This window comes from Sceloporus occidentalis, unplaced genomic scaffold (assembly GCF_023333645.1).
Source record: "Sceloporus occidentalis isolate IW3139 unplaced genomic scaffold, rSceOcc1.0.p SCAF_2, whole genome shotgun sequence".
NCBI classification, from domain to species: domain Eukaryota; kingdom Metazoa; phylum Chordata; class Lepidosauria; order Squamata; family Phrynosomatidae; genus Sceloporus; species Sceloporus occidentalis.
This window is the reverse complement of record NW_028316982.1, coordinates 77992176-78014316: the sequence shown is the minus strand read 5'-3', so window position 1 is coordinate 78014316 and position 22141 is coordinate 77992176. Positions and strand designations below refer to the sequence as shown.

The 22141-nt window shown below is 40.5% G+C and overlaps 1 protein-coding gene across 5 annotated transcripts in view; it reads right to left on the bottom strand.

Annotated features, from left to right (window-relative positions):
- PLEKHA1 (pleckstrin homology domain containing A1) overlaps positions 1 to 22141 on the bottom strand; it is a 59975-nt gene that overhangs the window by 23075 nt on the left and 14759 nt on the right. For all 5 annotated transcript variants that reach the window (XM_089510074.1, XM_089510077.1, XM_089510078.1 and 2 more), the window contains exons 2-6: positions 15429 to 15589; positions 14571 to 14627; positions 6351 to 6396; positions 3839 to 3936; positions 1065 to 1196 (exon numbers count right to left, since the gene is read on the bottom strand). In XM_089510074.1, the coding sequence (XP_089366200.1) occupies positions 1065 to 1196; positions 3839 to 3936; positions 6351 to 6396; positions 14571 to 14627; positions 15429 to 15569 (474 nt within the window). In that variant the 5' untranslated portion in view covers positions 15570 to 15589. The remainder of the gene's footprint in view (positions 1 to 1064; positions 1197 to 3838; positions 3937 to 6350; positions 6397 to 14570; positions 14628 to 15428; positions 15590 to 22141) is intronic.

Genomic DNA, 22141 nt, shown 5'->3' with positions numbered 1-22141 from the left:
GGGCTCACAGAGAGCAGCCACTGTTGGGGACGATAGCCTTTTGGCACAGCTTGTAAATATTGAATATTAGTCATTTTGATGCAATTAAGCTAATGTGCAGGCAAGTGTTATGCAAGTTTCATACTGAACAGCTTGTGTGAGTAACAATCCTATCAGAATCAGGTTTCTCCTTTCATTAAAGGCAATGTGCTATAAAAAACTAAGCAAGAGTTTCAAGTATATGCATTCTTAGACCTTTAACATTAGAATAGCTCACCATTTTTGTTTGGTTTTGGAGAGGAAGGGGGAATTGTGGGTATTAATACAAGAATCACTGGGTTATCAGGTTTTCATGGCTGTATTATCTAACTAGGAACAAGTCTCTGGCATATTCATCAATGATAAAACCAGCAATAATCCTATCTTAGAACTAGAGCAATTGCAGATATTAGCAGTTTATTCCACACCAGCAGTTCTTAAATAAAAGCACAGTATTTTGATAGACGTGTCTATGAACAGACCACCCACTGGCAGATTTCCATCCATTTAGTACTATCCCACTGGAAAAAATGGGAGCTGATTTTCACTGATTCCCCCTCCAGACACTCTGCAACTTCTGAAAAGCAGGTCAGTGGGCTCTATGAAACACAGCAGGAGGGGGTGAATGCATATCTAAAAATCCTGGATGAGCACACTATCAATTCAATACAACATGCAGGATTGTGTTTGCAAAGCAATGTACATATTATATCACTGAGTATAATAAAAGGAGAGAGCCAATATGGTGTATTGATTTGACTGTTGGACTACGACTCTAGAGATCAGTGTTCAGTTCCCTGCTTGGCCATGGAAACCCACTGGGTGATCGTGGGCAAGTCACACACTCTCAGCCACTGAAAATCCCATGATGAGATGCCCAAAGGGTTGCCATAAATCAGAAATGATTTAAAGGCACACAACAAAATAATAAAAATGGCAAGTTTTGTGAGGCCACCTACTGCAGGAAATCATCCACCTAGAGGGATAACATTCTGATAATTTAGTACTTTTCCTAAATAGAAAATGCTATAAAAATGCAATCATACCTGAGTAGGAGTTATTATAGGAACACCACCAACAATTTCTGTTCTGTAAGACATTTGCTTCTTTAACCCCAGATTTTCAGTGTGACATGCTGGATTATCACTTTGAGACAATGAATCAGCCTGCTTTGGTACCTGAGAAATATATGCACTGTTAAATTGATGGTTTAATTCCTTATAAACAGGGAAGTAAACAATACTCTCAAAATTCAAATAGACTAGTGAGACTTGACTCATCAAAGTTATTTAACAATTCTATGTTTTATTCATGAAAAGTATTCATAAATAATGCTTCTATCACTTGGGTGCCCAAAGCAATGGAGAACAAAGTCAAAGTATAAAAAACAGAACAGAAACACATTATTTTAAGAATAGTCTAAGTAGTTTTAAAAGCCAGAGGTGTAATAAAAAAAAAGTACTGTAATAAAAGTAATTAAAAAAAAACTCTTGCAAGCCCAGTCTGAATAGATTCAGGCTGACTTCTCCTGAGCTGGAATTCCACAATTGAGAGTCTGCCATCGAGAAAGCCCTCTTTTGTATACTCTCCAGCCTAAACCTTTGGGTTGGTGGGATTCCCAACAGGAACTCTGTTGAAGATGTCAAGTTCAACAAAAAATGTGAGGAAGGAGGCTTATCAGATACATGTCCAAGTCATGTTTGTTTACTCAGTCTTAACTATTTACTAATGACAGAATCGGGTGGATATGCCTGAAATTTCCTATGTCACCCTCCAAAACCTGTTTCTCAAAATACGACTTAAATTATATATTTAATTAATTTTGAATCTATAAATTTTAGTATCTTACTGTGCTTACTTTGATAACTTCTATTGGGTCTTTTTAAAAGATGTTAAATCTTACAATGCAGCTTCAGCTGTGACACAAAAATAGAAAGGTTATGAAGAACAATAGCTGAAACTATTTTAAGTGTATTGAAAAACAGAAAATTAAGGGATGCAAATACACTCGTTATACTAAGCTTTCCATTTCCAAAAGCACTTTCTTGAAACCCTACTTGGCAAATCTGTCAAATCTCATTGTGCAGGTGATGTGGGTGTTGTATCATATAGTATCAAAATATTTTCAAACAAAACAGAAGATTTCATTACTAACAACATTCTAATTTTGGCAGAAAGGATAACAGTAAACACATTACCAAATGGACTGCATCATAGTAAATTTGCTAAGCTAAAAAGTCAGTGTTCAGGGACTGTCTAGGGATATCTTAACATCCATTGAAGATCTGAAACAAGCAGGAATCAGTATCTGTCCATTCCTTTTCTCACCAAAAAACTACACACATTTAAGATTACAAAATATGTTTAATAATATTTATTGATATAACAAATGCTTGGTGGAGATTACCTGAGAATAACTTCCTCTCAATACTGTTGCCACTCATCTTATCAAATTATTCCAGTTCTGTACAACTACATGTAGTGTCTAAGCTTAACTACTCAAGCATAATAAACTTGCCATGTTCACCAGTGAGATATCAAATGGAGTTTAACATAGATCACACACCAATTTGCTATATGAAACTGCCATAATCAAACTGAAATCACTGTAATCTGAGGTAGAGGTCTGCATGTTACCCTAAAAAAAGAGATTTGGATCTGTGGAAATTTCTGGACCCACTTAACTTACAAAATACAGTGGGCCCTCCTTATCCATGGACTTGCCATGTGCAAATTTGAGCATCCACGACGGGAAGCCTGTGCTGTCCCCAATGGCAGCTCATGCATGCAGCCTCGCTGCCACTGGGGACAATGGGACGAGTCTTACCTCCCTCCCGCCTTCTTCCTCCTGTGAGACTTCACTAGACTTGGCTTTGGGGGAGGATGCTGCACCCCTGCAGGGAGTCAGCACCGGCGCAGGGGCTTGGGGATGGAGACTCCAAGACCCAAGGCCCAGAAGCCTCAAAGGGGGAGGAAGGAGGTAAGGAGAGATGGAAGGAAGGAAGGAAGGAAGGAAGGAAGGAAGGAAGGAAGGAAGATAGGGCATAAGGAGGTGCGGAAAGATGGAGGGAAGGAAGGGAGGAAGGACTTATTACATTGTCCTTCCTTCCTTCCTTCCTTCCTTCCTTCCTTCCTTCCTTCCTTCCGTGTGCCCTCCCTCTCTCCCTCCCATCTTTCCCTCCTTACCTCCTTCTTCCTCCTGAAAGTCTTCTGTCCTGGGCTTGACTTTGGCGAAGGAGGCTGGAGCCCAGCCGGCCACAGGGAGCCAGCACAGGGGCTTGGGGCTTGGAGCCTCCAGCCCCAACCCCATGCCAGTGCTGAGTCCCTGCAGCTGACGGGGCTCCAGCCTGCTCCCCTAAAGCCAAGCCCAGGGAAGCCTCACAGAGGGAGGCAGAAGGGAGGAAGGGAGGACTTGTCTCATTGTCCCCAATGGTGGTGCGGCTGCATGCACGCACCACCATTTGGGTCAATGAGACGTGAGCATCCGCGAATTTTGGTATCCACGGGAGGGGGGCTGGAATGGATCCCCCACAGATACCAAGGGACAACTGTGTATGTGTGTGTGTGTGTGTGTGTGTGTGTGTGTGTGTGTCTGTCTGTCTGTCTCTCTCTCTCTCTCTCTCTCTGTGTGTGTGTGTATATAGTGATTTTGGGACATGACTGAAAGTATAGTGGGTCTTAAAGTATATAATCTTTCTCCCTGCTTAAAAAGTGAACTTGGAATAAGAAAAAGGTGTTTTGCTATATTTTGCCAAACTTAATAAGAATGTATGTGAAATGAACCTAGTATCACCCCCCCCCCAAAAAAAAAATTACTTACTGTGATTTTGGTAGCTTTGTTCAGGACATTTACCCATTCAACTAAGTCTTGCTGATCATTGGCTTGTAGGAAGTATTTCCTCATCCCTGCATTCATTACTATTACAGACAACAGTGAATGCACAGCATTAATTTTTACAGTATTATTCATTAAAACATGCAGCAAATCCACATTCAGTGCTTCAGTAGCAGAACTGTTCTTATGTGCCATGAAGTGAGCTTTGACTTATAGTATAGTATCCCTATGAATGAAAGAACTCTAGAGTTCCTTAGAGCTATGCTCAGGCTTACAGAGTACTGTTTTGTTTTTCCAGACATTATAAAATTCAATGGGGGTGCAGGTGCATGTGTATTTGGGTTGCCTGTTATGTGACAAAGAATAAGCAACTTTTTTAGTTTCCCAAGCAAACGGTTTCCCACAGCTTTGCTGCAGAATTGCTTTGTTGCAACCAATGCACCTGCAGCCCAAAGAAATAAATAATAACCTTGTTCTGGGAACACAAGGATTATTTTCATTTTCAAAATACACTAACCATTCTTATAAAATGCATAACATCCAATGGTATGGTGGATATAATGGCTTCAAATATAAAATTAGAGTTTGAATGGCACTTTAGAGGAAAATATTATTTTTAAAGCACAAAGAAGTGCAGACAAGAACATGATATGAATCTATATGATTTTAATTCAGAACCCAAATGCTTCAGGCAAAATGAAATAGAACTATGTAAGTAACCTGCTCATGATTGATAATCATATCGATTTACTTAGCCTGAATAAAATGTTCTCACAGTTTATATATGAAATATAATATCAGAAAAATATCAGAAACAAACTGAAATAAACTGTTCACAAAGACTGTTCTACACTGCTTTATATTAGAACACTTGATGTGAAAATATGCATTCATATAGGATGACTGCAGGCAACACAACCATCTTCTTCTTTAACTGTTGCCAGCACATTAATATTCAAGAATACTCTATTTAGTGTGCTTTCCAACTGAGCATAAATAAATACAGGTAAACAGAAAGCTTAGTAAAAATGGTGCTACAAAATAGCCAGATGCAAGGCATATTGCTGTGTGCAAGCGTTGGCAAGATTACAAATGGTAACCAGATGAAAAAATACAGCATGTAGCTACCTTTAAAAACATTCCTATCAGAAATAAAAGCAGCTCAAAATTATGACTCATTCTCTGATATCGTTCTACATATGATTCAGGGTTTTTAGAATCAAAAATTAAATAATTTTTTTGCCACTTCAAAAAGCCACCACCCTTAATCTGTTCTAAGCATAGGGCCTGTCCAAACATTTGTCAGTCTCTTTATGAGAAGCAGTGCTGGGGAGAGAATATGTCAATAAACTGCTATCTGGCCTCCATCAATTATAGCTCACAATGTTACAGTATTTCTATATATTGTTTTCTATACAGCAACACCAAGAGGCAACTGAACATCACAAATTACTGATAAATAACAGGACATAGAATCCAACTGTAATGCTCAAATCCGCTTCCAAATAGGAAAAAATTAAATATGAACACACTCCTGTTCAGTGTGCCTGCATCATATGCAGGGGCAATATGCTGGAAGAAGCAGTGCCGAGTACCAGAAATACAATTAATGTTTGTTCAGGCAATCTTATTATCTGGTCTCTCAATTTATGAAAAGGGGGAGCTCAAGGATAAAATTAGAAAAAAAATTCAATCACTGTGAAACAAAAGTGATTAACATGTAATTGCTAGGCTGTTTTCAGAAGTAGTGACGACTTCAAGCATTTGCAAATACACACACACCAATTTTAATTTCTAACACCATCATGTTTTCAAACAATACTAAAAAAAAACCCTGGTCTCTTGCCATTTACAATATATATATTCTTTTCATTTCAAACTGATCAACAACCAAATATATACACTGAATCTTTTCATTTGTCTTAAATATACATTATACCATCCATGTCCATTTAACACCTAAAAGTTTGATAATATCCAAGCTTAAAATAGATGTAAAGCAGCAGCTGCTGCCTACACTAACTTGGCCAATTAGCTTTCTTTTAGCAGCAGTAAATGTAAGATAAAACACACTATTAAAAACAATTTGGCAAGTATTTTAATACATAGTGATTGATGCATACTAGAAGTTCTTGGTACATACACATAATTTACTGTATGTGCCCATGACATGAAAAGTTAGTTGTGATTTTTTTCAATGATGCAAAGTACAGCTATTTCTGAAATTCAAAACATTTTGTAATTTACAGCTATTTTATAGCTACTGGTTGAAATTCACTCAGAAATATCCCATTTGTAGCTACCACTTGTTGCTCAATGTTACTATTCAACAATTAAAAGAAATTGATGTTTTCTCTTTATATTAGGTAAGAAACAAGGAATATAGATAAACTTGTACGTTAAACAGATACATTGTGTCTTACAAGGAAAAAGGAGAACACATCTTGGTTTCAGTTTTAAAGTCCTTGTAAATTAAGAGCAATCTATTAAAACTTACCAAAACAGAATTCTGCCTTTGGCCTCAGTTTAGTCGCATCACTAACCTACCAAACATAACAAATTTCATGTTTTAAGGCATAGATCTTATCAAATGCATATTAAAATGTGTACAAAAACTCATCACAAACTGTACAACATAAAAATTTCTTCAATTATAAATCAATATAAATTAAGCATACACACAGTTCCAGTATACAGATCCACAAGAACAGTAGTGAGCTGCTGCTAAGGAGAGCAACATTCTACCATCAGTATATATGTTCCTAGCATGCTGGCTCCAAAGGATCCATTTTGCTGAAAAGGTAAACTTGGCTGTACAAGGAAAATTAGTTTGCAAATTTAGTTCACCACTAAAAATCTTCCCTGGACATCAACAAAGGAGAGTTCATCCACCTGCTATTTTGCCATGATAGGACCTCAAAGAAATTGTAAATACTCAAGTTCTTATTTTAAGGAGATATTGTACTTCTTTTTTGCCACTTCTGTGGAAAATCTGACAACGGCAGGAAATAAGGGCCAGACTCCTGCCAGTACATTATGCTAGAGCAACTGGGTGAGCAACATGTGGAGGGTCACACACAACCAGAACCTTGGGAGGCTACATCTCTAGTACAAATTGGCACTAATATGTCCCGTGGAGCTTGTGAGGGCAATTTCACAGTGTTTTTGGCCTTCACTGGGCCAGTTTCAGCTAAGGAGAAGTATTTTCTCCAATTGGAAGTGACCCAAGAGTGATCTTTCTAAATAAATGAGGAACTGAGGGCCACAAAATGGCCCTAGGGGCCCCATATTCTTCACTCTAGTGCTAGAGGTTGCCTTTTCTTTCCCAAGAACACAATGGTAGTGAAGATAGGCACATAAAATCATTATGCCTGCTTCCCAGTGCTTCCTTCCTATTTGCTGCACCTGCAGCCTTTTTCTTCTTGTTGAAACTGGTTCTGGTGGCACTGTTATACTGGTGTAGTGTACCAGAAAAAATTCTGGCCAAGAACCTCTGAATTAGCTTCATTAGTCCAAAACACACTGCAGAAATAATCCAGTTTGAGACTGCTTTAACTGGCCTGACTCAGTGCTAGGGAATCCTGGGAATGGTAGTTTGTTATGGAACCAGAGCTCTGACAGAGAAGCTAAATGTCTCACAAAACTACAGCTCCCAGAATTCCCTAGCATTCAGCCAGGGGAATCAAAGTGGTCTCAAACTGGATTATTTCTACAGTGTGGATGGGACCATTAGTTGCCCATTATTTAAAGCAAAACCAAATTTTTAGAATAACTGTGACACTTCCATTTTGTTTGTTTCCCCAAGCATTTCATAAGCACAAAATTGTACCCAGTCTAATAATGCCACAGTTAACTACTTTTGCTGCCTATGCACTTTGGTTTAATGTGCTAGCCAAATTATACGCTACTCAAATAACATCAGCTTGTCTTCCTACAGCACAGAGTCACAGGTGCTTTCAGAAGCTAAGTCTCCTCCATTGCTTTGGGCTAAATTCCCTCATTCTTCAGTTTATATGTCCTGAACATATGTAGTAGTCTTCCAACATTTTTAGTGACATGCATCCTGAGCAAACACTGTAACAGCACTATATAAATGCTGCTTCTGGTAAGTAATAACTGAGATGTAAAATATAATTTGGAAACATGGAGAGAGGGGGCTGGAAAAAAATCAAGAGACCTGTAGTAATAACCATTTTCACATCTAGAAAATTTGATTTTATTGACCAGATTTTCACAAATACCTAATAATTATTTAGCTTTATATACACAAGCCTCTGCTAACATTGGCCTTGGGCACACTCCTCTCCATGATCTGGTTTCACTCCTCCAAATCCTGACCTATCCTTACATACAAATCAGGAATCATTGTTTAAAAATAAGCTGTAGTTAACTCTTAACACAAGCCAACCTAACACTATGAGTTATAAATTTAACTTGCTCAACAAACCAGAACCTATTTTAAACCATGATGACCCATTCATATGTACTCATTCATGGACTGTCTTTCCACCTGGTCACATGGAGGAAGAAAGAGACGCAGCATCCAAGCCCCAGGCTTTGCTCTAATGCGAAAGGCTTGTGCATTTAAGGGTTAGAATGACATTCAAACTAGCCTACAACTTTAAGAAAATAATATATTATGTTTATATTAGAACATATAGTGTATTAATTTGTGCATTTATAAAAATAAGTATTTTTAAAATATATATATAACTTATTTAGCTTATGATATGGAACTGTAAGCCTAAGATGTGTCTTAGCTCAACCTATTTGGAAACAAATAGTAGAAGGTGATAGTATTAGCCATCAACACTGTAGTAAGCAAAGCAATTTTTCATTAACTGATCTTAATATATAAGTCCTAATTATCATGAAAATGAGAAATCTGTTTTTCTATAAAAGCTCAGCAAACAGCTCTAAAATGTATTAAGCCACTGCCATTTTGTATATTCAATTAGCATTGGAAAATTCAGTGATTTCATTACTGTGCACATCAGATGTTATAATCATTACAGACAATTAGCCCTCCTTTTTAAAAATGTGTCATTTGATCCTAGTAAACAATATATCTTTCAAATCATGGCATACAGCTATTTTTGTAACAGAATGACGCAGAGTTGTTTCTGATTCTGATCTCAACAACTTCCAAAAATGGATTTCTACAATTTTAAATTTCAACAATTCTTCCACATATTACTTTGTGTCTCAACTGTGTAAACTTAGAGGCAAATAAGGAGGAGGAGGAGTCCAAGGTCATGTTCAATCAAAACCTAGTCTATGTGTCATAGAAGCATTTCTGCACAAGTATTTTTAGATGTCATACTTCGCAACATTTGGAACTATTTTTCAAATATCTAGCCCTTAACATTTTACCATTTAACATTTCCTGGCGTATAAGACAACGTTTTAACCCATGAAAATCTTCTTCAAAGTTGGGAGTTGTCATATATACCGGGTTAAGCCCGGCGCGCTCCCTCCTTCCAGGCCTCTGAGGAGGCCTTGGCCTCCGCAGGGGCCGGGAAGGAGTGCCACGGCTAGCGCGAGCGCCGCCGGCCTGCTCCCTCCTTCCAGGCCTCTGAGGAGGCCTTGGCCTCCGCAGGGGCCGGGAAGGAGCGCCACGGCTAGCGCGAGCGCCGCCGGCCTGCTCCCTCCTTCCAGGCCTCTGAGGAGGCCTTGGCCTCCGCAGGGGCCGGGAAGGAGCGCCACGGCTAGCGCGAGCGCCGCCGGCCTGCTCCCTACTTCCAGGCCTCTGAGGAGGCCTTGGCCTCCGCAGGGGCCGGGAAGGAGCGCCACGGCTAGCGCGAGCGCCGCCGGCCTGCTCCCTCCTTCCAGGCCTCTGAGGAGGCCTTGGCCTCCGCAGGGGCCGGGAAGGAGCACCACGGCTAGCGCGAGCACCGCCGGCCTGCTCCCTACTTCCAGGCCTCTGAGGAGGCCTTGGCCTCCGCAGGGGCCGGGAAGGAGCACCACGGCTAGCGCGAGCACCGCCGGCCTGCTCCCTCCTTCCAGGCCTCTGAGGAGGCCAAGGCCTCCGCAGGGGCCAGAAAGGAGCGCCGCAGCAAGCGTGAGTGCCACCGGCCTGCTCCCTCCTTCCAGGCCTCTGAGGAGGCCGAGGCCTCCGCAGGGGCTGGGAAGAAGTGCCACCGGCCGGCATGAGCACCGCCGGCCAGCTCCCTCCTTGGATTTTGAAGAGGTGTTATTATTATTTTAATAAGAAAAGTTGGGGGCCGTCTTATACGCCCAGTCATCTTATACGCTGGAAAATACGGTAAGTAAAACAGACACACACAACAAAAGTACTACCACAGAATATTACGGCCTTCAAATATTAGATCCAAGATTGGCATCAGTCTCCATTAGTCACATAACATTTCCCCCTATTTTTATGGTATATTTTGCTAAGGGGTTATGAAGCAGATAATAAAAATATTAAAATATATGACAATAAAACTATTAAAAAATACACGTAAGCACCATGGATACAGTTTTTCCTCAGATTAAGATCATGAAATAGTGAAAAAAAGCAAATAAAAAAACCACTTTTTATCCTGAGAGTATACCTCTATAGCAGTGGTTCCCAACCTGTGGGTCGGGATCCCTTTGGGGGTCGAATGATCCTTTCATGGGGGTCGCCTGAGAGCATTGGAAAACACCTATTTATCATAGAGCTGCATTGGAAGACCTACAAATGCATCAAGAATTTTCTTTCTTTTTTTAAAATAAACTTTATTGGTATTTATAAAAATATATCACAACATACAGACGTACAGAATAAAATAGAGAGAGAGAAAACACACAGATTTAGACAAACAATCCATAAAACGTGACTTTCAAGTTCCTTATCTGATGCAGATATCTCGCTTCTATAATCTGGCTTTGTAGTTTGTCCAACAATTCTCGTAACTTTCCTTATTTAAGTAAATTTAAGTAATAAATTTCCTTAATTCTGTAATTTTAATTAACAGATTAATAAAACTCTTAATCTTAACCTGTTAAAATAAACTGATAAATCATCATAACTTTGTCATTACAAATTAAATTCAGAATACTAATCATTGAATTCAACAATACTCATCCCAACAGAAATTCCTTTCAGTTAGCTTTCTTTTAAGGTAAGGCAAATCTCATTCCATGTATCTAACCACTCCTTGTTAAACTAATCAAGGGAGTTATCCCTAAGAAGGTAGGTTAATTTGTCCATCTCAATTAAGTCTATCATCATCCATAGCCAATCATTTTGTGGGGAGCTGTTCTGATCTCCATTTTTTGCAAGGACTAATCTGGCTGCAGTTGTCATATAGTATAGCTTCCTTCTGAATTTCTTCTCCCATTCTGCTTCAGTCATACTCAGGAGATATAACTTAGGATCTTTTTGAGATTAATTTTCAAAAGTTTTTTTTTTAATTTCAGCATGAATTTGGGACCAATAGTTTTGAATAAATTTACAAGTCCACCACATATAAGCTTGCCATATCCCGCCTGGGGGCGGGACTTTCCCAGTTTGGGGCGGGTCCGCACGGTCCCACCCCGGTTTGCCCCCGCCCCCGGGATTTCCCCCGCCCTGGGCTGAGGGGAGGATTCCTTCCCCGCTTGGGATCCGCCGGCAAGAACGGGGCCCAGGCGGGGAAGGAAAGCCTCCCCTCAGCGAGGCTCCTTTTCAAATGTAGGACACACACAAAAAAAAGTGTCCTACATTTGAAATTTTTGTCCTACATTTGTCCCAGTTTGGAGGTCCTGACTTATGGCAACCCTAACCACATATGGTAGTATGAACCTGTTTCAGCTTTATATTTCCAGCATCTGCTGCAGGAATTGTTGTTTATTTTAGAAATTCTCAAAGGTGTTAAGTGCCAGCGTTACTAGAGTTTATAACGATTTTCCCTCAGATCATAACTGAGGGAATATTTAATATTTTTGTTCCACAACTTTTCTCACTCTACATATTGAATGGAAGTTCCAATATCCTAGGCCCTGGGCCAAGAATTTTCTCTAGGAATCTCTAGGTTCTCCAACATGACTGTATGGATTTTATCAGACAAGGGAAATTGGAGATATAATCCAATGGCAATCCGAACACAATCATGGGGTTTCACGTTATTGTGTGAGAGGTGATCACACGCAATTTCGGGCAATGGCATGCTATTTTTGGGCAATGGGAAGTCAGTTCGAATGCAATTTGAATTCACGTAAATTTGCTGAACTAGGGAATTCACATGAATGTGTTCTGGCTCCACTTTCTTTTCATTTGAAATTAAGAGAAATTCCTCCTATGTGATAAACTCCTATGATCAATATCCAGCAGAATCACCCTGAAGGACCTAGAGATTCCTAGGGACAACAGATTAATCAAATTTGCAAATAAACAATTCCACAGAAGTCAAAGCTGCAAATGGGGAGGACCAACTGTAAATGTATGTTGTTCAAATATGTTAAAGTTTCTTCTCATCATTCACAAGTTTATTTAGAATTTTCTCATCCAAAACATTCTCAGAGGAGGAGGTTGCAGCTGTGTTCAGATGCAATACTAAACTGTGAACTAGTACATTACTGAGCCTCAGGCTCATGCATTTACATTGATGTGGCCATAAAAAGATCAGGAGCATTTATTTCCACTATAGCTGACCCAGTTCAGACAATCAATAACAAGCCTGGCAATATCTCAACTTGTAGCCACACCTGTCTTTACTTGAGCACTGAAATAAGCCTGGAAGGCAAAATTAGCCATAGTTTTGTTATAGCCAAAGCAGGAAACTATTGCAATGGCAATGGCTTTCAAAGAAGCCAGGTCACAAAGCCACACATTAAAGGTGGAGGCTACATCCTGGCTTCTTTAAAATCTCATTAACTATTTAGCTTCACACATACAAGCCTCTGCAAATGCTGGGCTTGAGTCCACTCCTCTCCACGATTTGGTTTCACTCTTCCAAATCCTGACCTATCATTACATACAAATGAGGAATCATTGTTTAAAAATAAGCTCTAGTCAACTACTAAAACAAGTCAAACTTATACCACAAGTTATAAATTTAACTTGTTCAACAAACCAGAACTTGTTGCCTCATCATCATACCCACAGGTTTTGCATTCCTATGGCTATTCTTAGGTGTGTTACAGACCGCCCATTTGGGGCGGCCTGTAACCGGCCCTTTCCCTGCCGGATTGGGGCCTCAGCTGCCACAACGGCAGCCTGAGGCCCCAATCCGCTGCTTTCCAGGCCGTGGGGAAGCTGCAAAAGGCCACTTCTCCACGGCCTGGAAAGGGGTGTCCTCAGGGCTTCAAGCCCCGAGGACACCCGATGGCGGCGGGGAGGAGGAGAAAGGGGCCGCTTGGCCCCTTTCTTCTATGCGTCGCTGGCGCAGCCATGTAAAGGAGCTCCTTCTGAAATGGAGCTCCTTCCGGGGCCACAGAAAGGGCGCCCTAGGTGCCCTCGCGCAGTTGTGACGTCGTAATGGCAGCCCCCATGTGGAACGGGTGCCACCATTTTGTATGGACTGGGTCCGTACTAGGCTTAGGGGTGTCAAGAAGTGACGCCCCTTCCTAACCCTAGTACGGACCCAGTCGGTACTTTTATGCCCGTTTGTAATGAGCCATAGTCTGATTATAAAGGTCCTTCCTGGGCATCAGTTCACTCCATGCATCTAAGGAAGTACAGTGGTACCCCGGGATACGAATGCGCCGCGTTACGAAATTTCCGGGTTACGAAAAAAATCAATAGAAAAAAATAGTTCCGGGTTACGAAGGTTATTCCGGGTTACGAAAAAAATTTTGGTGCTTTTCGGCGCTATTTCGCACGAAATCGCGGCTTTTCCCCATTAGCGCCTATGGCTTTTTCGGCTAGCGAAAGTTTCCGGGTTACGAAAGCGGCGGCGGAACGAATTAATTTCGTAACCCGGGGGACGAGTGTAGATCAAATCTATGAAAGCTTATGCTACAACTTATTTCATACGGTTAGTCTCAAAGATGCTACAAGATCCCTTTGCAAACTGATTAGGCCAAGTTAGCACTGAAGTGGGAATAAAGAAGTTTCATGTTAGTGCATAAAAACAATACATACTGTAACCTACTAAACTATGATTTGATCATCTCCATGCAGCCATTATGCCCAAACTAAGACAAGTTAGAATTAGTTTTAACTATGTGCTTTTCAATGAAGTCAACTTCAAAACATAGTTTATGATCCTGGTTTGATCAAATAAGCCGGAGGTAGGCAACAGCAGAGCATCAAAGGAGCATTTTACCACCACCTAAATCTCTGTGACTTTACCTACCAACTTTTTCAAAATGAGTAATGACTTGTAAGGTGCCAAAACAGTATTAAAACAGCTTTGCTTCCTGAAGGCTTCACTTTTAGGCTGGTTTTTCCCCCAGTAATGCGGGGGGGGGGGGGGGGGAGGAAGCTTGGATGGCCACAATTTTACAGTATACTTAAAATTAACTGCAGTCTCTAGTTTGGACTTCACACACACTCACTCACTCACTCACTACAGATTAGCTATATATGCACATAGTACTGTGCACATACAGTATTGAAAATGATTTTAAAATTCTGGCTTTACACCATATCAATCAGATCTTCCAAAGAAAGAGCCTCAAGGCAATCTTCTTCCCAGTACAGTTTTAAGTCATTAGACCAAATGTGTAATAAGCTTAGACTTTTTAAAATGATTCAAATATCATCAGAATGGATTTGAAAATGCAGTGTTTTCAGGAGTACACTTACCTTTGAAATATAAGTAAGTTTAATGGATCCAACTGGTGGTGATCCAGAGGGAAGATTCTGTAGTCAAGAACATAAACTGCATGTAAAATGAAAGCTACTAATTAAGACATAATATCCCCTTCGATTTTTCACACTAAGTACAGTGGACCCTTGTTATACGCTGGGGTTTGGTTCCAAGATCCCCCGTGTATAACAAAATCCGTGGATGCTCAAGTCCCATTAAATATAATGACATAGCAAAATGGTGTCCCTTATAAAAAATGGAAAATCAAGTTTTGATATTTGAAATTTATACTTCCTTGGAACATTTTCAAACCGTAGATGCTTGAATCCGTGTATAAAAAATCCATGTATATGAAGGGCCAACTGTATTTCAACAGTATAATTCATTTAATATACTACCACTAAAATTAGCCTCCTACAGTAATCATATCTATTAGTAATCCCACCTTTCATTTGTCTCTGGAATGTGTGTTGGGGACTAGATCACATCTTCAGAGAATATTCAGCGCAAAGGTTTGCACTCACTAATCCTTGCCCTACCATCTATTAACCATCCTGAAACGTAACCATTAATAAATCTATTTGGAGGCAAGTTTCACTGATTATAATTGATCTTATTTTCATAAAAATGTGTCCAGCACCAAAGCATAAGATATTTGTTTTTCAGTGATAGATGAAGATAAATTCCCACTTTGCCCCAAAATACATAAAACCATTAAACATGAAATGCAAATTTCATGTTTAATACAAATTAAAACTAACAAAATTTTGCCTAAAGTTTTTAAAGCTAAATTTAACATAAGAGTTGTATTAAATGGCAAAAAAGAGGAAGAAAGAGATCTCAGATTAATTTACCTGTGGATTATCCATGTACCATACCAAATTGTCTTCTTTTGTGTCCAATATAAAGTATCTCCGCAGAAACTTTCCACTGTTTTCATTTTCTTCAATGTCTAGAAAACCACAAATACGATTTTGACGATCCACATAAGGCATTTCTGAACTTGAACATTACACTGAAAAACAAACAAAAAAGCAGCAAATGTTGGCTTTACTAGAAAAGTATGAATCAAAACTGTTCCATCACTAGCTTCATTTAATAAACCCATCTCTCAGTAGCTCATTTTCAGGAAGAGGAAACATAAACAGCACAATCTTCATCCTCACAGCAAAGATATAAAATAACTTCTGGGTTTAACATATATGTACATATTAATGAAATTTATAAAACATTAATGCGGTGTACAAAACTCTAACCAAAACCTTATGTTTTATATGAGGAATAGAATTCACTACATATTATATTACACCAAATTTCTAAAAAGTTCTCTTGTGGTTAGAACTATATACTCTGGCCTGAATACTACTGTTAGTTCCAACTAGAAGAGACCCACCACAATAATGTGATTTACTTACATATAATGCATAAGTAACACAATAGTGATACTACAGCTCTACTCTAGATGGGATTAACAGGATTCAGACATTCAGGTGCCATCATTGTTATCTGGCATCAAGTCCGCTCCAATTTAAGCCTAGGAATGAGAGAGCTCTAGGCCTCCCAATTATCAGCAACCTAGCTCAGGTCTTGCAAATTCAGGCTTGTTGTTCCATTGAATATTATAATAGCTCTCTGTCACTACAAACAAATAATTGAACAGTAGTATTCAGGATTTTGTCCCTTTTTACTTTTGCTTCTCATCTGTCCTTAACCAATCGAAATTTCATGAGACATCCAAAGAGCCTTTACTTTCTTTATGGCTGCATTATGTGTAATTTTGCATTCTTCCCTGATAATGCATCTGGTTTCAATTCAGAGGTATTCTGGTATCCTTTCAATTAGGTTTAGTAGTCCAAATATGTTCTTTACATGGCCTTTAGGTTCTGTAGGAATATTCTTCAGATTGTAATTTTAGACTATGATTTAGTATGTTGTTGTTGTTGTTGTCGTGTGCCTTCAAGTCATTTCCGATTTATGGCAACTCTAAGGTGACCCTATCATGGGGTTTCTTGTCAAGATTTGTTCAGAAAATGTTTCCCATTGCCTCCCCCTAAGGCTGAGACCATATGTCTTGCCAAAGGTCACCCAGTGGGTTTCATGGCCAAGCTGGGAATCGAACCCTGGTCTCCAGAATCATTAGTATACTTCTTATATTTATTCTAATATTTGATACTAATAATTCATGCTATGAATTACAATATGCTCTGGTCTTGTTTTTGAACAAAGAATGGAGCTTCTCCATCTTCTGCTTCCTGTTATTTAGTCTATTTCACCACTTCTCAGAATATTTTAAATTGAGGACTAGCAATCCCCCTCTGTCCCCATGTGTTAGGGACCAATCCCATACATGTGCCTATTGGTTACAACTCTTTATTTCTCTCATGAAAATTCACTGTGGAGCTGACAGTTCATGAACCTGTATTTTCCACAGAGTATCCCTAGCCTATTTTGATTTCTATATTGGCCATCTGATGATATTCATGTATACAGTTGCAGGCTCGGTTGCCTGAAATGTTAACTGTGACATTTTCAACCAAAGCTCATGAAACAAAGGTAACAGATTTTTTTTAGTTTCTGGAATGTGTCACTCATTAAAATATAGACCTATAAACAAGACTTTCAAAAACCCTGCCAAACTTTGAACCTTTTTTCCTTAACAACACATAATAGACCAGATGCATCAGAAATATGATACAACAGAGATCTGTGTGAAGCTTCAACATTCTTTTTTATGGTTATTATTGTTTGACTTACACTGCTTGAGCAAAAGAAAATGAACCTTAGCACTGAAGGAAGATTGGGGGGGGGGGGGGGTAGAAAGAAGATTTGGGGCAAAGGAATTAGGGACAAAGAAATTAAGTGATTAGAATTTTTCATTGCTTTTAATCTATTATTTGTTTAGCTACTATCTAAGCTATCATTTAAGTGTAATTACACAAAGCCATCCTTCCACAAATACAGGTATGTAGTTCTCCCCCACCATAAAATAAATTACCTCTGAATTCAGAGAATGCTACAGGTCAGTAGTGTAACATCACCAACTAACTTGGATTCCACCAAAAGCACCACAGACTTCAACAGCAATGTCCCTTCAAGTATGAATGTACAAGACTGCAGCTTAAGTGAAATTTAATGCATATATACTGTTTAAAATACACACAAATCACAACAGATCTTTCTACATCAGGAATGGTCCATATGCAGTCCTTAGGGCTATTTGCAAGACCCTTCAAGGACAAACCAATCCCCTTAATTATGTTGATTTTTTAAATTCAGAATACCCTTGTATGCTCTAGGGGTTGTACATTCTGTCATTTTTCTGAACCCACTGAACTATTGTGAGTCACAGATAGCCAGGTATACAGCCAAGTCTTAACTTTGCATCAGTGAAATATCATTGCCAGGCAGTATCTCGGGAAAATGGCATTCCATAACTGGGGCACCACTGCCAAGAGGGCCCTCTCCTGCATCTTCACATGATGTATGGCTCTCAAAGGAAAGTCAATTTAAGAGACAAGCAATTACATAAGTGTCTTAAACCTGTCCCTTCTTTTCATTGTTCATGACCTGTACAGTACTGACTTGGTTCATCATCTTGTCCTTGGGTATATTGTCATTGTTGCTAAATACCTGATCAATCCAAAATTAAAATTATCTCATTCACAATTTGATTCTGGATGACGGGTCAAATCTGGTTTGCATTAACAAGGTCTGAGTGGAGGAACAAGTGGTTAGTCCCTTTTTCCACTTTGGAGCATGATTTGTTGTTCTTAACTGCCTTCGAGCTGATCTCAACTCATGGTGACCCTATGGATGAAACATCTCCAAGATCTCCTATCCTCCACTGTTCTGCTTAATTCCCGCAACCCCATAAAACCTGTGACTTCCTTAATAGAGTTTATCCATCTGGCATGTAGCCTTCCTCTCTTCCTACTTCCCTCCACCTTTCCAAGCAATATTGTCTTTTCCAATGAGTCCTTCCTTGTCATGATATGTCCGAAGTATGACAGCCTCACTTTGGTCATCTTGGCTTCCAGGAAGGTTTCCAGCTTGATCTGCTCTAGAACTCGTTTGCTTGTCCTTTTGGCTGTCCATGGGATCCTCAACAATCTTCTCCAGCACCACATCTCAAATGAATGGATTTTCTTCCTATCCTCTTTCTTAACTGTCCAGCTCTCACATCCATACATGGTAATAGGAAATACGATGGCTTGTATGATTTTAACTTTTCTGCTGAGTTGTATATCTTTGCATTTTAGAATCTTTTCTAATCCTTTCATAGCCACCCTCCCCATTCTTAATCTTCTGATTTCCTGACTGCAATCCCCATTTCTATCAGTGTTTGATCTCAGGTACGGGAATTCTTTTACTACTGTATTTTCTGGCGTATAAGGCTATTTTTTAACCCAGGAAAATTTTCTCAAAGGTTGGGGGTCGTCTTATATGTCAGGTGTCATCTTCTAGGGCTGAAACTTCCAAGCCGGACTGGAGAATCTGCAGTCACCGCATATGGTGGGGGGAGCTCAAAAACGGCCGCGACTGCATACCCTCCATATGTGGTGACCATATGAAAGCAGCAATGGTGGCGCTGTACAAGTACGGTAGAAGAAAATCTTGGAGACAGGGAGGGCTGGGCAGGCAGGGAGAGCTGACCAATCCAAGCAGGCTTTTTATACAACAAGTTTTCCTGCTAAGTACCTGCATGTCATAAGCATTTGAATTAAAATTACTATATTGAAATCAAATCTGATGTTTTTTAATTTTTATTTGGTGTGCGTTGGAAGAGGGGTAGTCTTATACGGCGAGTATATCCCAAACTCTATATTTTAACTGGAAAAGTTGGGGGTCGTCTTATACGCCCAATCGTCTTATACGCCGGAAAATACGGTATTTCTATTTCTTCATTGGCTAGGTTGAACTTGTGAATCATAGAGTTGGAAGAGACTGCAAGGGCCATCCAGCCCAACCCCCTGCCATGCAGGAAATTTAAATCAAAGCATCCCTGACAGATGGCCATCTAGCCTCTGTTTGAAGACCTCTAAGGAAGGAGACTCCACTACACTCCAAGGGAGTTTGTTCCACTGTTGAACAGCCCTCACTGTCAGGAAGTTCTTCCTAATGTTGAGGTGGAATCTCTTTTCCTGTAGCTTGCATCCATTGCTCTGGGTCCTAGTCTCTGGAGCAGCAGAAAACAAGCTTGCTCCCTCCTCAATATGACATCCCTTCAAATATTTACTGTAAATAGGGCTATCATATCACCTCTTAACCTTCTCTGCTCCAGGCTAAACGTCCCCAGCTCCCCAAGTTGTTCCTCATAGGACATGTTTTCCAGACCCTTCACCATTTTAGTCGCCCTCCTTTGGACACATGGCTCCAGTTTCTCAACATCCTTTTGAAACTGTGGTGCCCAGAACTGGACACAATATTCCAGGTGGAGCCTGACCAGAGCAGAATATAGTGGCACTATTACTTCTCTTGATCTAGACCAGGGGTAGGCAACCTATGGCCCATGGGCCAGATCTGGCCCGGCGAGGCCTTGGGACCGGCCCCAGCCTGGTCCTGCTGCCGATTGCCGCCGGGGACTTTGGCCTCTCGCGCAAGGGCCTTTGGCCTATCAGGAGGAGGCAGGCAAGTGGCAAGCAAGGGGGAGCAAGCGGCGGGCAAGGGGGGCAATTGTCTATAGAAGCCTCAGAAACATGTATTTATATTAACATTTTTTAAAAAATCAGCAAATTTTTTCACGTGCCCCCCATTTAAAAAAAAAAAGTGTCCTCCATTAGAAAATTTTGTCCTACATTTGCCCCGGTTTGTTTATTTATATAATTTTTAATTATTTAATTATTTATTTTTTGGCTCCCCCCCCCCCCCAGTTGTCTGAGGGACAGCAACCCGGCCCCCGGGTAAAAAAGGTTGCCTACCCTTGACTAGACACTATACTTCTATTGATGCAACCTAAAATCGCATTGGCCTTGTTAGCTCCCTCCATAACTACCATCCTCCGGCCTGCGAGGGAGTTGACCAGGCAGGCCCAGTTTCATTAGGGCTATCCTGAAGAAGAAGAGCCCTCCCTCCAGTCCATCTGCCTTGGTCCAGGCCTCTGAGGGAGAGAAGAACCACTAGACCTCATCCCCTTTCCCATCACCATTCTCTTCTCCTTTTGTGTCATAAGCCGCTCGGATTCCCAGTGATTGGTCGGCATATAAATAAATCCTATTATTATTATTATTATTATTATCTGTGCATTTCATTTTTCTGCCCTAAGTGCAGTACCTTACATTTCTCCGTGTTGAAATTCATTTTGTTAGCTTCAGCCCAGCTTTCTAATCTATTAAGGTCATTCTGAATTTTGATCCTGCCCTCAGGGGTATTAGCTACTCCTCCTAATTTGGTGTCATCTGTAAATTTGGTAAGTATACCCCCAATTCTGTCATCCAGGTCATTGATAAAGATGTTGAATACAGTGGGCCCTCCTTATACGCGGATTTGCCATGCACGGATTTGAGCATACGCTCATGGCAAACCCAGAAGTTGTCCCCAATGGTGGCACGCATGCACGCGCGCCGCCATTGGGGACAAAAGTCCCTCCCCTCCCCCCAACTCTTTCTTTCCCTCCCCTTTTCCTCACCAGCACTGCCTGGGCCTCCTTACCGCCATGGCCGGGGGAAAGGCCAGGTGGGAGTTTTGGAGGCCAAGAAGCCTCCAGCCTGCCACTCGGCCCTTCCGCAGAGGTGGCTGCCATGGCGGAGGCGCAACGCCAGATATTGGAGGATATTCCTGTACTATCTCTTTACTTATTCTGTGCTGAAATTCCTATTCTGTCCTCTGCTCCATTATCCTCAGGCAGAGGCAAAAACACTAACACTATTAGCTTTGCTGCCTAGAGTTACTTGCTTTCAGAATGCCTACTTTCTGGGTCTTTGTAACCAGAGGTGACTAGCAAAATAGCTTATGTTGCAGCACGATTAAGTTTCATAATCACTCTAGCCCAGGAGTGGGCAAAGTGCAGCCTGTCAGTTGCATGTATTCCCCAGAGCTATTTTGTGGCCCCCAGGGCCAAAGCCTTTTCTGGCCCAAAATACCCTCTAGGGGTGTTTCCTCCATGTTTGCCCACCACCACCACCACCAATGTAAGCCCCAAAGAAACAGCCTTCAAAACAAAATGACTTTTGGGCACTTCATGTTGCTTTTAAAAATTGACTTCTACTCACTTCATTTATATAAAAAATGGTCTTTTGTGACCAGATGTCATAACCACAAAGGAAGACAAGGCACTGCAAAATGTAAGTCATTACAAAATAAAAGCTAAAAACACTAATATAAATATAAATTCATGTTTCTTAGTCATGCTCAGAATGGAAGATATTTTGGAATTCCTCCATGACAGAAGGCTGAAATGTAGGATATGTCCTGGAAAAGGAGGACATTTGGTCACCCTGTTCTGTCCCCAAAACAAGGAACGATGCTCCTATGGCCCATATAGGGCATTTCAAGGTGAAACCAGAGGTGAGTATGGGTGAGAAATGGGGTGAGTCTCCACAGTTTCCCACCCCTACTCTAGCCTCTCCCG